Genomic DNA, 15,761 nt, shown 5'->3' with positions numbered 1-15,761 from the left:
CCCGAAGCTATTAAACTGATTGAAACACGCCTTTCCTTTATTATTATTTTCGTAATAACTCAGATTTGAAACAGAATTACCACTTAATTTTTGCAATTTATATTTTCCTTCCCATAAGGATAATTTATGCTAAACTAGGTTGAATTTGCCTCGGTAGTTCTTGAGAAGAAGATTTTTAAAAATGCACCCCCCTTTTTCTACAGTTTCAAGGTTTTCTCCGCTTTGAATACAGATCAAACTTTTATTTCTGCAATTTATATTCGCCCTCCCATAAGGATGCTTTGTGCCAAATTTGGTTGAAATTGGATAAGCGGTTTTAGAGAAGAAGTTCAAAATGTAAAAAGTTTACAGACGGACAGACGGACGGACAGACGGACGACGGACAAAATGTGATCAGAATAGCTCACTTGAGCTTTCAGCTCAGGTGAGCTAAAAAATGTTCAAAATCAAATATACCAACACCTATTTGTTGTTTCACATGCATGTCCTGAAGTCCGTATCTTCATGATTTACGATTCCCTATCTAGGATGCAAATACAGTGATTTTCTTGTGAGTGTGGTAGTTTGCTATGAAAGGATGATATAGGGCTTTATTGTGTTCCTTCATTTCTTTTTCCACGGTCCTTCTCCGGGTGTTCTTGGGTCGACCGGGTTTCCTTTTCCCTTCTGGTGTCCATCGCAGTGCTATTCTTGTGATGTTGTCGGTAATTTTTCTTAGCACATTCCCTATAGTATTATATTGCCACCTCCGTCTTATTAACAGAGATGTCATGTCCTCGCTGTTTGCCTTTTTATGAAGTTCCACATTTGATATTTTATTAGGCCAAAAAAACCTCATGATCTTTCTGAGGCATCCGTTGTGAAAACTGGAGAGCCTGTTTATGTCACCTTCTGTCATTCTCCGGCATTCTGCTCCATAGAGTAGGACAGACAGGACGCATCTGATGTAGAATCTTAACTTTGTCTTCCTATTGATGTCATGTGTTTTCCAGATGTTTTCCAGGTTCATGAAAACACCCCTAGCTTTACTTAGTCTGGCCTTTATATCCTTGTCTGCACCCCCATCTGATGTAACTATGCTTCCAAGATATGTAAATGACGTTGTGTTGGTTAGGTTACTTCCATGTAGTTGTATTCTTCCTGGGTGTTTGGTTTCAGTCCAGATCTAGATCTGCATATGCACATACAAATGCGTATGCTTCTTGTGACTGAGATCCAAGGAATGCTTGAATAATTAAACGTTGTTAATTATTAACATGAATAATTATTTTGCAAAATAAGGGATAAATTTATACTAGTATTTGAAAGTCAGCGAAAATTTTTATGAAGTTACATATTCTGATGATTTAATAGAAGAATTTAACTATGATTTCCTTAGATTGATTTAAAGTATTGCCAAATTATTGGCCTTTGTGTCTGTTATATTATAGGATGCTGAATAGATACAGGATAAAGTACATGTATTTTAAGGATTTATTAAGGATTGCAAGGAAGTTGATTTGATGAACTGTAAAAAGGAAATATTTCATAAGCAAAATTTTCTGTATTCTTTCAGGATTAGTTATGATTCGCATACTTTTGTATGCATGACAAAGTGTATCATTACATCTATAATAACAGCCAAACACTTTTTCTCTCTTTTTACTATGTATGGTTATCTGTCAAAATATCTTGTGTACATTTTGCATAATTGTTTGTTAGATCAGGGAAATCAAAAGAGCCCTACTTTACATTTAAGGGAAATAAAAGCAAATACTTGCAGGTATGTATTTCATTAAATAGGGAAGTTAGAAATTTGCGCTATTATCATTGGAGGATAAGTTGCAATATTTACGAAATATTACCTATATGGACATGAAGTATTTACCAATCTTAACCGACTTTGTATAAAACTTCCTTTATTGAAAAATCATTTACCTTCGTTAGATCAAGGAAAATTCTCTTAAGACACAACAGCGTTTAACTAACCATGTATATGCATGGGTGGACTGTTTTGGTTATTCTATGTTATAATGTCGAGCCTACTCTCAGTTTCCCGGCATATGAGATACCAACGGAAACCGAGACTAAGTCACATAGTGCCATCACAATGGACGCCATCTTTAGAACCACTGCAAAATTCTTGGATAGGATGCAGCTGGTAAATGATACCGAACAATCACCGTTTCTTAAAGTTTACAACTATTTTGGTTCAGGTAAGATTTTATTACCAGATTAAATCATATGGCTAAATGGAAAATATCATATCATAGAGGTCTCTTTATTTTTTTTAATAATATGAATATGTGTTTGAACATGATTAAGAAAAAAACCCAGCAAATTAAAAAGATCACCAGGGATATAAACTTGGTTAGTCACGTGATCAAAGCCTGTGAAGCCGAAATGGCTTCTCAGAGGTTTTGGCCAATTTCTAATTAAGTTCATATTCTGGTGAACTTTTTACCATTGCTGTTTATTACTTATATTACCGTTTGAGAAAGGCAAATCATGTTTTTACGTTTTCATGATGATGCAACCGTCAATTCATAAGCGCATGCGGTGATAATTATGACGTTAAAATTATGACTTTTAGACTCGTTAAAAAATTCAAACAGAAAATGAACTTTTTTATTTCTCTCTAGGTTCAAATCAAAAAACATATTGGCAATTGTAAATTCTACAAAATCTTTATCTTGTTGTTAACTGATATTAGTTATTGCAAAGGCAATTGTTCTATTATGCAATGAGTATTTTTTAAAGACGCTAAACTGTACTTTGTTATTTAAGAATATTGTTGTTTAGTTAGTGAAACAATTTTATCCAGCGTGCAAGCGTAAACGTCGTTAAGAAACGCCTCATATAAATCACTGACATCCCGTCTATTCTCTTTTAAACGTCAACAACGAAAGAGTCTACAATATGCGTGTCTTTGAGTATTTGAAAATTAATTTTAAAACATCTCTAGAGAATAAAAATAGTGTCACATATCTAAATATTTTGCTAAAATAGATATCTCTTAAACATTGTAATTATTGTCATTGTTAATTGTTTACTTTGTAGACCAAGAATCCTTTCAACGGTTCATTCAGATAATTCATGAAATAAGCGGCTATGAGAGTCTTGTTAAAACAGAGCGTGCAATCGATTCAAAATACCACGTCAACGGGGAGCAAATTGAAATGGGTATACGAATCATTCTATAAGTCTGGATTTTTTTTAGGCTTGTGTCATTACCAATATTAAAAGTTTACTGATATATTAGTATATGATTTGTAATAATGTAAAACGAAGTTGTGTTCAAGAAATTAGATGCCTTGATCATTTTGATACTTTTTTCTTTGCAGCTCACATACTCATTAAGCAAATAAGAAACAGGATCGTGGATTTTTCAAAGAATACTGCGAAAGTGAAATCCAATATTTCATTGATTCGAGAGGACGTAGCTACTATTTTATACATTATTCAGGAATTCTACAGCAATACTAATTGGATTGAGTTATTTGGAAACGACACAATCTACGAAGATTTTGGTAATTCTTACAACTCGATCATTTATCTCATTTTAGTCATAATGATGAAGTAATCAAAAATACGTGTGCGTGTGTTTTTTTGTTATCACTTTTTGATATAAAGTGGCATAATAAGTAGATGAGCCGTTAAATAACTTAAACCCGAGAAATCCATTGCCTGGGAACAGATATTCTGTGGTAAAATAAAAAGGCTAAAACAGTTTTTGTCATTGAAAGCAAGGATATCTCTGCATTGTACTTTATTTCTAGAGAAACTTTACAATTTATTATCTTAATGTATTACTGTCCATAATGAAAATCACAATGAGTTTTTTATTTCGTTGTTCAATAAACAGTTATTTATATGTTTAAACTCTTTAAATTGTTATTTACAGGACAAGACAAGGTTATTTTAAAGGCAGTTGCTGACTCAAGTGAGGATACGTGTACTAATTGTGGGAATGGGTAGGAAAATAAAGTGGATTTCTATCACCATCTTGAAATTATTGTAATATCGTATTGGTTTTTCATTCATTCATTCATTGCTTACAAGACTTTGAATAGATATATAGGTCTATACAACGTAGGTTAGGTTCTCTTCTTAATGCAAATAAAATCAGCGTATCTGTACATAAACGTCATCTGTTTTTCTTTTATTCAACAGAATAGAACAGTGCGAAAACAACATTATAATTGGATCAAACCTGACAAGTGGCTACAGATCAGGTCAAATAATTACAAAGCCAGGTGAGTCTTCTCATATTTATTTATTCATACCTAAGCAGCTTCTCATGAAGCTATCTGGACAACAAAAATGTGCTTAGTTTGTAAAATTTGTAAGGTACATGTACAGGTTGTAATATTTAACAAAGATGGACGAAGATGAGGTATTGAATCAAACTGATTCGAGTATTTCTGTATCATTAGGTCGTGTAATTCTTCTTTAAATTTGTGGATTTCCTTTAAAGGGGCATGGTCCCGCGATTTTGGTCAAGTTTAATTTTTCTATTCTTATTGTTTACAATGCATCAGTAATGCATTTCTAATGATCAACTAAAATTTGAGTGTCAGTTGTATAGTTATATGCAAGATACAGAGCTCATCAAAAATATGACATGGGCATTGTTTACATGAAAAAAATATGAGCTCTTTATATTGCTTTTATCATGATGACTACCTCTCAAATTTTTGTTGACTATTAGAAATGCCTTACTAAAGCAATATGAACATTAAAAACGGAAAAATGAATTGACAATACTTGAAAGCATCTCTGTTGTTACAAATACCATGATTTATTTTAGTTTTTTATTTTATTGTCTTTGAATTAATTACAGTAAGATACCTGAATGGAATAAATGGTAAATGCAGCCACGGAACACCAGATGATTCCAGTAGAACTTTTACCGCTACCGGTGGTATTTATAAAGGAAGATCAAGTCAAAACGAGGCTCCCCACAGCTATCTCCACAGCGCAGCAGCGGAAATGGCGGTGAATGCTACAGAATACTACTTAATTGATCAAGGTTACAATATATCTTTGATATATTATTTCAAACCATTCCTAAATCTCATCCATGAAATGAATAAATATTAAATAAATCTATATACGTTTTTATAAGCATTGTTATCACAATTCTTATTATCTCTGTTTTATTATCCTAGCACATTTATTAATGTTCGCAAAGGGAAAATATCTTTTATTAATTGTACATTTAGCATGCACTCACGACGAAAAATTTTACAAATCATGTTCATGCAAAACGCTAAACTGCACAATCGAATGAAATTCAATTATTTACTCTTTTAATTTAGCTACGGGACTTCTTGAGCTTATTGGTTCAGAAGTTTTCCGAGATATATTTGGTATTCGCTCAAGAGAAGAAACAGCAAAAACATCCTTAACATTTGTCATTGATGCCGCGAGTTCCAAGGCTGACATTTTAATGATCATAAAGGCAATAGAGAAAATAGTAAACGAGACCAAAGGTTCCAAATTTTTACCGAAGAGATACGTTACGGTTATATTCTCAGATTCAGGTATGTTATCATTTTTAAAAGTATTCACCTATATTATGCATATTCTGATTTGATTCATTCCAGATTCAAATTAATTTTCATAACACAAAGTGTCTAAAATTATTTTCATATTAAAAAGATAAAAACAAAAACAAAAAAATAAATGTTCCAATTTCATTTTTGTACGAAGACAACTGTAGCGTGTATATGAAATAAAAGGTGACGTAGCGATGATAAATAATGTCAATATACGACAGAAAACTGGAAGATTGGAATTAATACAACCGACTTGAAGACTCTGATATCAGTTCTTGGTAACTTCAGTGGTAGTAGTGGAGGTGACTGTGCGGAATATGCCATGATAGGAATACGTAAAGGTAAATTTCTTAGATTAAAAACATACCGACCAATTTTACCCGATGGTTAAGAGATGTAAATAGGTAACAATTGATATTGCAGGCATAGAACTGTCTAACAACAATTCCAAAATTTACATATTGACTTATGCAAGGGAAACGAACGCTTCATTGAAAGAAGAAGTGATATATGGACTGAAGGCAAAAAAATTAATCCCTATTTATATTCTTACTGGAAATTGTTCCAGACAACCACAAGAGGACGTATACGGTAAACATATAATTATGTTGTTTTTTTACTCTCTTTGTATTTTGGTGTGTCTTTCTACTAGCAATCTCATGCACTCCTTAAATTTGGAATGATATCTGTTTTAAGTTCAGAAGTATTTGTGAAATACATTGATATTTGTTTGACAACATATTTTTTTCTGATATTTTTTTTTAATTAAAATTTTTATTGGTTTTTCAAGTTTATATATAATGTAAAAAAATATCATAGACATATTTGTGCTACAAATGTACATGTATGTACTTTTTTTCGCTTTTTGAGATTTGATAAGTTTAATTGCAATGTAATTACAACTGTCCATTTAAAGCGGCCATTGCCAAGGAAACAGGCGGAAAAGTTTTTGAGAGGAATACATCCGAAGTTCAGACAGTAATTGAAACTGAAATCAAGGTTCTAAAATTCCTGTTTAATTCATTTTCATTTTTTCATTAAATCTAAAATCAACTAATTTGATTTTATTAGGAAGAAGCAGAAAACTTTAGAAGTTCTTTAAATGTCTCAGAATGTTTCAATTTGAAATAATTTTTAGGATTTAAAAAAGATAATATTAATAAAGATAAAATGAAAACAAATAAGGACAGTGTGACTACACAGCTAACATTAAAGGTTTTTTTTAAAGGAAACATTACCATCTTCGAATGTTTTCGTCTCATGGTTTAAGATGCCAGCAAATACCACGCAGAACAGGTCAATACCTGTTGATGAATACACCAAGACCCTGGTGATTACCGTTACACCTGTAACGTCGATGTCCGAGGTCGTTTTATATAACCCAAATGGTATGGATTTTATGAAGTAAATTTGGAGAGTTTATTAATTTGTATCCATTTCACTGACTTAACATTATAATTTCAGGTATAGCTGTGTCATTATCGGAAAATGAAGAAATTAACCTATTAAACAATGTTTCAAAAATTTCGATTTTGGTGAGTAAATTTAATTTGGACAAACGGGATAATCTTAGTTATTAACGATTGATAGACAGACATCAGTGGAATGACTACTTTAAATGGAATTAAATTTTTTTGACGTTTTAGCATAGTTAAGGTACTTTGATAAAAAGTTTGATGAAGAATTCTGTTTTTTAAGTTAAAAATAACAAAATTAATTTTGAAATACCATCTCGCCTGACAACTAGCTTATTGGCAAAAATAATGAATAAATTTAAGATCGTGTTAGAAAATAAAAATCATTAAGGAGATCTAAATTGTTTCTTGCCAAAAGCATTACAAAAGCATGTGTTTCAAGTCTTTCAAAACAAATGAGTTTTCAAAATTGTGTGTATGCATGATTTTTTAACATGAAAATACAATAAGTGACATTTACGCTTCAATGCACATATTCATCTTCATTCATTTACAGAATCCTGAATCGGGACAATGGAAGCTTCAGAAAAATGGAACCGACTCCTGGACAGTTAACGTCACTGCTCTAAGTGCAATGGATTTCTCAGCTAGTATTCTGGAAAAAAGCCCAGGAGGAAACTCTTATCAGTTAACAGGAAATCCGATAATAGGTTCTTTTATTTTAATTGTTTTATTCCTCATGTTATTTTTCTAAATATTCTGCATTTTATCAACGTTATCTTTTCTTCAGGCAAACAATATTCGGTTGTTGTTGATATTCCAAATCTGAACTCAACTTCCACATGTTCGAAGGTTGCTTTATTGTGTAGCAGCGGAACGAACGTTTTTGAATTTAACGTTACTAGAGTGCGTTTAGACGGGATTACTCGATACACTGGCGATTTTATTCCATCTAATAAGGTAAGGAAAGAGGAGTAATTGTCATAACTTTGATTGATTTTGAATTGTCAACATCAAATAAGCATCTTCAAACTTTTATCATTAAAAAATGAACGGGATTTTTTTTTTCTTTTTAAAGAAGCACATGAGTTCTTGTGCTATGTCAATACATTTTCCAAATAAGAGAAGTTGTTATTAAATGCATTAAATGCATTATTTTTCTGTTTATAGTCCCTTTCATATATACAAATACGGGGTAATGATACTAAAGGGAACCCATTCTTGCGGACACGATTATTCAATATCAAGCCTGTCTCCGTTCAACTTGACATATCTCCTCTGTTTGGTAAGTTTTTTTTCTGCAGTAAGCCTGAAATCTTTACATCTTTGCAAAACAACATATTATTTTAGATTTCCTTTTAAAAAAAACACATTATCTTTGTAAGTATTTTTTCCTTGATTTATTTTCAGGAAATCTGAGACTTAATAAGACAAGCAACATTTCCTTCTCCTTAAATAATACCGATGAAAACTTTGATGATTTCGACATCTCGGTTTCGGATGGTAACAAAGACATTGATGTACACCAAGTTGGTTTTGATAGCAAGCAGATTTATAGATATGATGTTATGGTAACTCCAGTAACTCTTCAAACATTGTAAGTCGAATCATACATTGATGACAACATAAACATTGATCAAATGAATCTTGATTATAAAAGATATTAACTCAAATAAAGTGAAATCCCTTTAAGATAGCCCTCAGACCTGTGTCCTCGTATCTCTTGTTGCAAAAAGGTCGTATATATATATATATATATATATATATATATATATATATATATATATATATATATATATAATACCATGGTTATATTACTATTAAATAATGAATTAGTTTTAATGTCTTGTATATAATATTTTCTTGTATCATCTTTTTCAGAATATTACATTTTTCGATAACCCGAAGAAACTTCACCAGTGCCATTCAGACAAAAACAAGGCGATATTCTGCAAGTTTTATCTTACCATCCATCGATTTAATGAGATAACATCATATCTTTTGAATTATTGATTTACTAAAATAACATCCTAGCCTTCTACTTTTGGATTCATTAAAATAACAAACTAGCCATCCAAATTATAGATTCATTTTAATAACATTCTTGCCTTCTTATTATGGATTCATCAGAATACCAGCATTTTAATTATCGATTCAGTAGAATAACACACTTACCTTTAGATTATAAATAAACCCACCAACCAAACAAAACTCACTTTTAATCAAGTCATAATCCTACCAGTTTATTAAGTCTCTTATAATTGCATTTATGATAAATAATCTTTTTTTTTTTATTAATTTTTATTATTTTTCTTTAAGGTTATGGACACGCAATCTGCAAACTGCATAGTCAAACAATATCCCGGAACGTGTCCGACAGAGTCGCTGAATACAGATAACTGTACTTCCTATAACTGGACAGGATCAGTCGAAGTTTCATCGGGAAACATCAACGAATCAGTCATTAAAGTATCTTCTAACGAAGTAATTTTAAATCACACGGATTTAAAAGACGCAAACTCCGCTGTGCCAATATTACTGAGGTAAAAAAAGAATTTCTTTTTTCTTCAAGTTAAAATTATACACAACGTCGGGTCTGAAATTATACAATGTATCTTTTAACCAATTTGCTTTGCATGTATCAATTAGTACATACTGTAATATGTTTTTCAGTGGTCATTGTTGTATTCAAACTGTTGTCCTTACCATCATCGACTCTAACGGAAATTTCGACGAATGTAGTTTCATTGTCTCGGACCAACCTGCAACAATAGTCCAATATCCATCATCATCATCATCATTATCAACAATCACAGACAAACAAACAACAACAACCACAAACAAACAAACAACAGCAACGATAGAAAAACAAACAACTGTTGCAGAAACTTCATCTTATCAATATGCAACGACAACAAACGAACAAAAAGTTGCAGGGTCTAATGAAGAGGTAAGTAATGTTTTGATAAATATCGTATTACTGTATTCATACAAAATTAAAACACCATTTTATTACACAAAAAATGTTAATATTAGTTATCTTCAACAATTAAAACAAAATCTACCATACAAAAGAAAACTCTGTCACAGGTTCTCTTAACCTTCTTTTTCTTTGGTATGTCAATTTAAAGAATTTTCTTGGTTTGCAAGCTATATTCCTTTTCTACGTTTAAAAAAGTCTTAAGTTTTGATTGGTTTTGATACGCATCCATCTCCATAAGTCGAAGAATATAGTTTAAAGAAAACAAAAAGAAGTCGGAAATTTTTCAGGAAAGTTTCGGAATGATTATGTTGGAATAATGCACAATTGCTTCAAAATTCTAAATGAGTAAAATAAATCAGAATTGTTTTCACCGGTAATAATACCTTCAGGTAGAAAAAGAAACCATATCAACAGAGATATCGAACATTTTTTAATTCATACATTGTAGATAGGTGTATTTATAATGAAAATAGTCAAAAGGTGACGGGAAAAGAGCCTGGGACAGAGTATAATGTTCTTTTAATCCGTTCTATGATTTATTTTTTATTATGTTATAATTTTCTAGGCTAAGTAAAACATTACATTGCATTTGCAAATAGTTATATTTAATGATTTATTTTTATGTTTTAGACTGGTACCAACGAAACAAGGAACATCGCCATGGCGTTAGGGTTTACTTTCCTAGGGTTAACTCTTATAGCTATCATTATATGGATAATCTGCTGCATTAAAAAAGAAACCTTTCCTAAAAACCCTGTTGCGTTTTTAAGCTATCAAACTTTGAAAATTAAAAATGAAAACGACCCTGACGTCAACGAAATGTTAGATAAATGTCATGAATTGCATACTGCAGATCATGTGACGACTGAAAATGAGATAAATTCGTCTAGTTTACAGAAAAGTGAAAATATAGAAAATAATGATGGAAACAATAGCAACTATGTTAATACTGATTTCACAAAAGAACAATCGGAAACATCAGAGAACAAATCTCCTGAGGCAGAAACTTCAGGCACTGTAAACAAAGAAATAGACACCAATAAGGACGATAAAAAGGTAACATCAATCAACTCAGATTCCGAAACAATTAACGCTGCTACAGCCGGACCGGTATCGTCAGATAGTATTGATGGAGACAAAATTAAAGAAGACAACAAACGAGAATTGTCTAGCAACCTTGGACAAAAAGAATGCCTTAGTACAGAATCAAATGGTTTAAAGGATCCTAACTTAGAAAAAGGAAACAATTTGGATAGTCAGAAAGTGTCGCAAGATAATTTGTGCCCCACAAATAAGTTAGAAAATAATGAAAACAGTCGAGCTACTGAAGTTGTACAAACTGGTAAAGACAAAGGAGGAACAGACGCAAGCTCTAAAGAACGTAATGAAGAAAAAGTTGATTTGGTAGATGTAAATAACAAAGACCAAAATCTAGCTGAAGAAATCAAATCCCAAGATTAAAACGTTCTTTATAAGTCTTTGAAACTGAACCTTAATGTTAAATACAATAGGTGATGGTAAAATTTGCCAAGCTAGAATAAAAAGCATTGACGATCTCCGATCCTAAGCGATGTTCAAAAACTCTAAATTATGCGGATTTCTTTTATTCGTACCATTAATCTGACTTTATACCAACAATTTGAATTAGTATTCTAGTGTTAATTCAACTACATGCTTAGCGTAGTGGATTCACGAAGAACTACAACTTAATTACATGTTGGTAAAGAGTTCGAGCCACTTGATTATGTACCGGTACTTTTCTTCAGGCTCAATTTGTTTATTATATTTTATTATATCCATCGTAGGTAAATTTGCAATAATTTTTTGGTGAAAAAAATACTTTGAGACTGAGGATCGGACAACCTTAAGCTCTTTCGCCTATGAATTTTGTGATTAAAATTTGAATATGAACTAATATCAAGAAACAATCTAGGAAATAATGATTAAGAAATTGTAGTAGGGCATTTGAATAAAACAGCTTTCAAGCATATCATAACAATACCTAACAAAGGCATTTTTAAAATCAAAATTCCAATCACTTTTAAATGTTAATATAAAAGTAGTTGTTGGTTTTTAACATTGATAGTGCAATTGTAAAGTGGATAAAACAGTAATTAAGCAATCAATATAAATCTAGGAATAAAGTTATTACTTGCAACAACCGAAAGAAATGTCTTCATTAACGAAGGATAGGGTTCAACAGTAGACACGCAAATCATTCATTACCTTAAATTATATATCGCTTAGGGCAAAGGTACTTCATTTTTAGGGCCTTTTTCAGCAAACCTGCATGGTAAATTTGAAGAAGATATTACCTGTATTTTAAAAAATAAAAGAGGCAATTATGATATTACATTTAGGAAGACTAACACTGCCTTTTGAATATTATTGCAAGCCTCGAAAAGTTGAGGTACCTTTAGCTTAACTTTATTGCTTTAGCTTCAGTTTACAAGTTATTAGAATTTGCAATGTTAAGAAAATGTTTATAAGAATAATGTAATAATAATAAATTATTTTATTTCTAAAAAAAAATGAAAGATCTTATAGCATTTTTACAAAGACATATTTTATTTTTATATTGCATTTACAATTGAACTTGTACAGCTTCTCCAACATATACATATATTTACGAAATAAGTCAATGTAAAGGGGCAGATCCATTCAAATGTATTTCGTCATATACGTTTTTGCAATGATTATGCAATTTATGCAAATGATTGATGATACATATGCACATTCAGCTCAGTTTTAAATGTATTAAAATATTCAAAATAGTAGTGTGTGTTTTCATTCCATTACACAATTTCTTAGAAAATACTTTTTGTTTAAATTCATATCATTCAACATATTTTATTTCAATTCAGTTTAAATGTTAATTACTTGGATATTTCCAAAAACTGTTTCTATAAAACATTAGTATGAAAGCATTTGGGACAAAATATGCTTCTTTATGGAAGAAGTGAATTGTAACAACAGTCATATAAAGCCCCTTTCACAATTGGCGCAAGAGCAGAAGCGACTGAATATTCGTGCGACCGATAAAATTAGATATGAATTGTAAACTGTTGCCAAAATAATTGCATATGAAAAAGTATTGGTACGAATTTCGCAAGATGTAAATGAGCGTTGTTCGATGTAAACGCATTAAATCTTGCGATATATCTAGCGTCTGTATGCGACTGTTGTACAGTGAAACCGACTGTTGAAAGATTTTGCGATAGGATCGCGCGAGAGACCAGGTGATCGGACGATTGAACGTTCGACAATGCGATTGGACGTGCGATTATGCGCTCCATGAAACGAATGCTCATGCGAGTCAGATATGGAACGCCAAATTAACATATATTCAAATAGTTGTACCTATCTTCAAATAATTGTACCTATCTTCAATTCAATTGTACCTATCTTCAATTCAATTGTAGCTATCTTCAATTAAATTGTACCTATCTTCAAATTGAATTAGAGATAGGTACAATTCAATTATACCTATCTTTAATTCATTTGAAGATAGGTACAATTGATTTGAAGATAGGTACAAATGCAATGAATTGAAGATAGGTACAATTGAATTAAACCTATCTTCAATTACTAAAATATTGGCAATAATGAATACTCCCTGTATAGTACGTCATTTCCGTTACGTCACAACTGGCGCGAAAATTTATCAGTTTTAGATACAGTTGTAAAAGATATATAGTACATGTATCTACTACATCTAGTATCCAAATATGGGCCCTAGTATTACTATTAAGGAGGGATGCCACATCCAAATGTTTATTTCATAGATCTTTAAATATTCCTATAAAGTTATGGCTTCAGCACTGAAAGGACAATATCAGGTCTTAATTATTTATGATTTTTTTTTCATAAAAAATGAAAAAAAAATGTTTCATTTGTAAATAAGATGATTTAAAATTAAAAATCTGCTATTATGAAATGCATCATTTAAAAATCTAATAAATATAGTGTTTTATTTTCATAAATAATTGTATATTTAAAATTAAAATGTCTATCTGGGCCTTCTTTACATATTCTAATGAATATTTATATTAAGTATTTATTAACGGCAAATGTTAAACCATAAAATGCCAAATTTGCAACAACAAAAAAAAAAAAAAAAAAAAAATTAATTTCTCTGAAAATTGCATAAAAAAAATCTTATAAAATAATTAAAGAGCTTATACTGATTTTTCAATGCTGAAACACTAGTGTAAAAAGGATGTCCTAAAGATCTATAAAAAAAATCAGAGGTGACATTACTGCTTAACACCTTTATATATTTATAAATAATAAAAATAAAAAAAAGATTGAAGAAAGGTGACTTAGAAATAAAATCGGGATCGGGATGATAAAATAGGCAATATGATTTTGTCAACTTTTCGAAAGATTGAGCCTTAAAACAAACAAAAACTTATTAAAATTGTTACCGCTTTAATAAATAGAGTGATTATCAACTGAATTATACATTCTTTGATAAAATTATGGAAAAAAATGAAGCCAGTTTTTTATTTAGGTGTATAGTGACCCTAACTACGTCACTACCCTAACTACGTCACTTCAAGGGAGCGTTCATTATTTTCAACAATACACAAAACGAATTGAACCTAGGTATAATTGAATTGTACCTATCTTCAAATCCTTTGTAGATATGTCTGAATTGAACCTATCTTCAAATCAATTGTACCTATCTTTAAATGAATTTTACCTATCTTCAAATGAATTAGAGATAGGTATAATTCAATTGAACCTATCTTTAATTGAATTGAAGATAGGTATAATTCATTTGTACCTAGGTATAATTCATTTGTACCTAGGTATAATTCATTTGTATCTAGGTATAATTATTTAGAGATAGGTATAATTATTTACACCTATCTTCAATTCAATTGTACCTATCTTTAAATAATTGTACCTATCTTTAATTCAATTGTACCTATCTTCAAATGATTTGAAGATAGGTACAATTAATTGAAGATAGGTACAATTATTTGAAGATAGGTACAAATATTTGAATATATGTGAATTTGGCGTTCCATAGTCAGAGGGGGTGTATATACCGCCCATTTCCGACGCCCTTGACTCTTCAGTAGACATAGTTGAAAGCGAGAGAAAATGCCGCCAAAGAAGAAACAAATATGCAGCAGCATTCATTATTATACCTCAATATGACTTTTCTATTTTATCTGATGGGACGAGAAAGTCCCGTGACGGCGGTTTCATAGGAATGAAAAAGCCGATATGAGCATACGATGGAGACAGATATGATAAAATTAAAAATATTTGATATTAAATATGTATGATTTATGAAAGAAAAGTGAGACAGTAACAGAGGAAATTAAATAATCACGACGTTATTGCTATTAATAAGTCAAACAATTATTAGAAATCAACTAATTTTGTGTAATCATGTGTTGTTTGGTATAATAAAACGTTTATTGCATTAATGTTTAGGGAATATGAAGATTTATTCGTCCAGAAAAAAAAATTCCCTCGGGAAGTACTAGTATAATTTTTCTTGAGGGAATGAATCTTCATATTTTCCTCACCATCTTGTAATAAATGTACAATGTCAATTTTGGTCTGAAACAGTGATTCTTATACTGGGTACATATAATAGTGGCAAAGCATGGCATATTGAGGCTGATAAGTCACGCTATGATAGTACAACGATGCAAGATTACATGAGACATTTTGAGCAACAGTCTCATGATAGCAAAATTCAAGCATAAACACATCGATTCATCTTACGACCTTTAAAAATCGTTCATCGCTTTTCCGAGTACACAAAACGTTGTAAAACGTTCGTACTAGCACTGCGATAAT

At 31.0% G+C, this 15,761-nt stretch overlaps 1 protein-coding gene across 1 annotated transcript; it reads left to right on the top strand.

The window, feature by feature from the left end:
• The first annotated feature begins 1,528 nt into the window (after window positions 1-1,528).
• On the top strand, window positions 1,529-12,715 carry LOC105326841 (uncharacterized). Its single transcript, XM_034473641.2, has 20 exons — window positions 1,529-2,195; window positions 3,040-3,162; window positions 3,324-3,509; window positions 3,884-3,953; window positions 4,153-4,235; window positions 4,823-5,011; window positions 5,301-5,525; window positions 5,762-5,881; window positions 5,964-6,131; window positions 6,457-6,539; window positions 6,769-6,928; window positions 7,005-7,075; window positions 7,512-7,665; window positions 7,746-7,915; window positions 8,126-8,240; window positions 8,366-8,552; window positions 8,837-8,906; window positions 9,275-9,498; window positions 9,629-9,905; window positions 10,569-12,715. The coding sequence occupies exons 1-20, from the start codon at window positions 1,970-1,972 to the stop codon at window positions 11,397-11,399; spliced, it is 3,732 nt and encodes a 1,243-aa protein (XP_034329532.2). The 5' UTR covers window positions 1,529-1,969; the 3' UTR covers window positions 11,400-12,715.
• Window positions 12,716-15,761: the final 3,046 nt, after the last annotated feature.

This window comes from Magallana gigas, chromosome 5 (assembly GCF_963853765.1).
Source record: "Magallana gigas chromosome 5, xbMagGiga1.1, whole genome shotgun sequence".
NCBI classification, from domain to species: Eukaryota; Metazoa; Mollusca; class Bivalvia; order Ostreida; family Ostreidae; genus Magallana; species Magallana gigas.
Note: the sequence above shows the minus strand (reverse complement) of the source record. Positions and strands in the feature narration are given on the sequence as shown.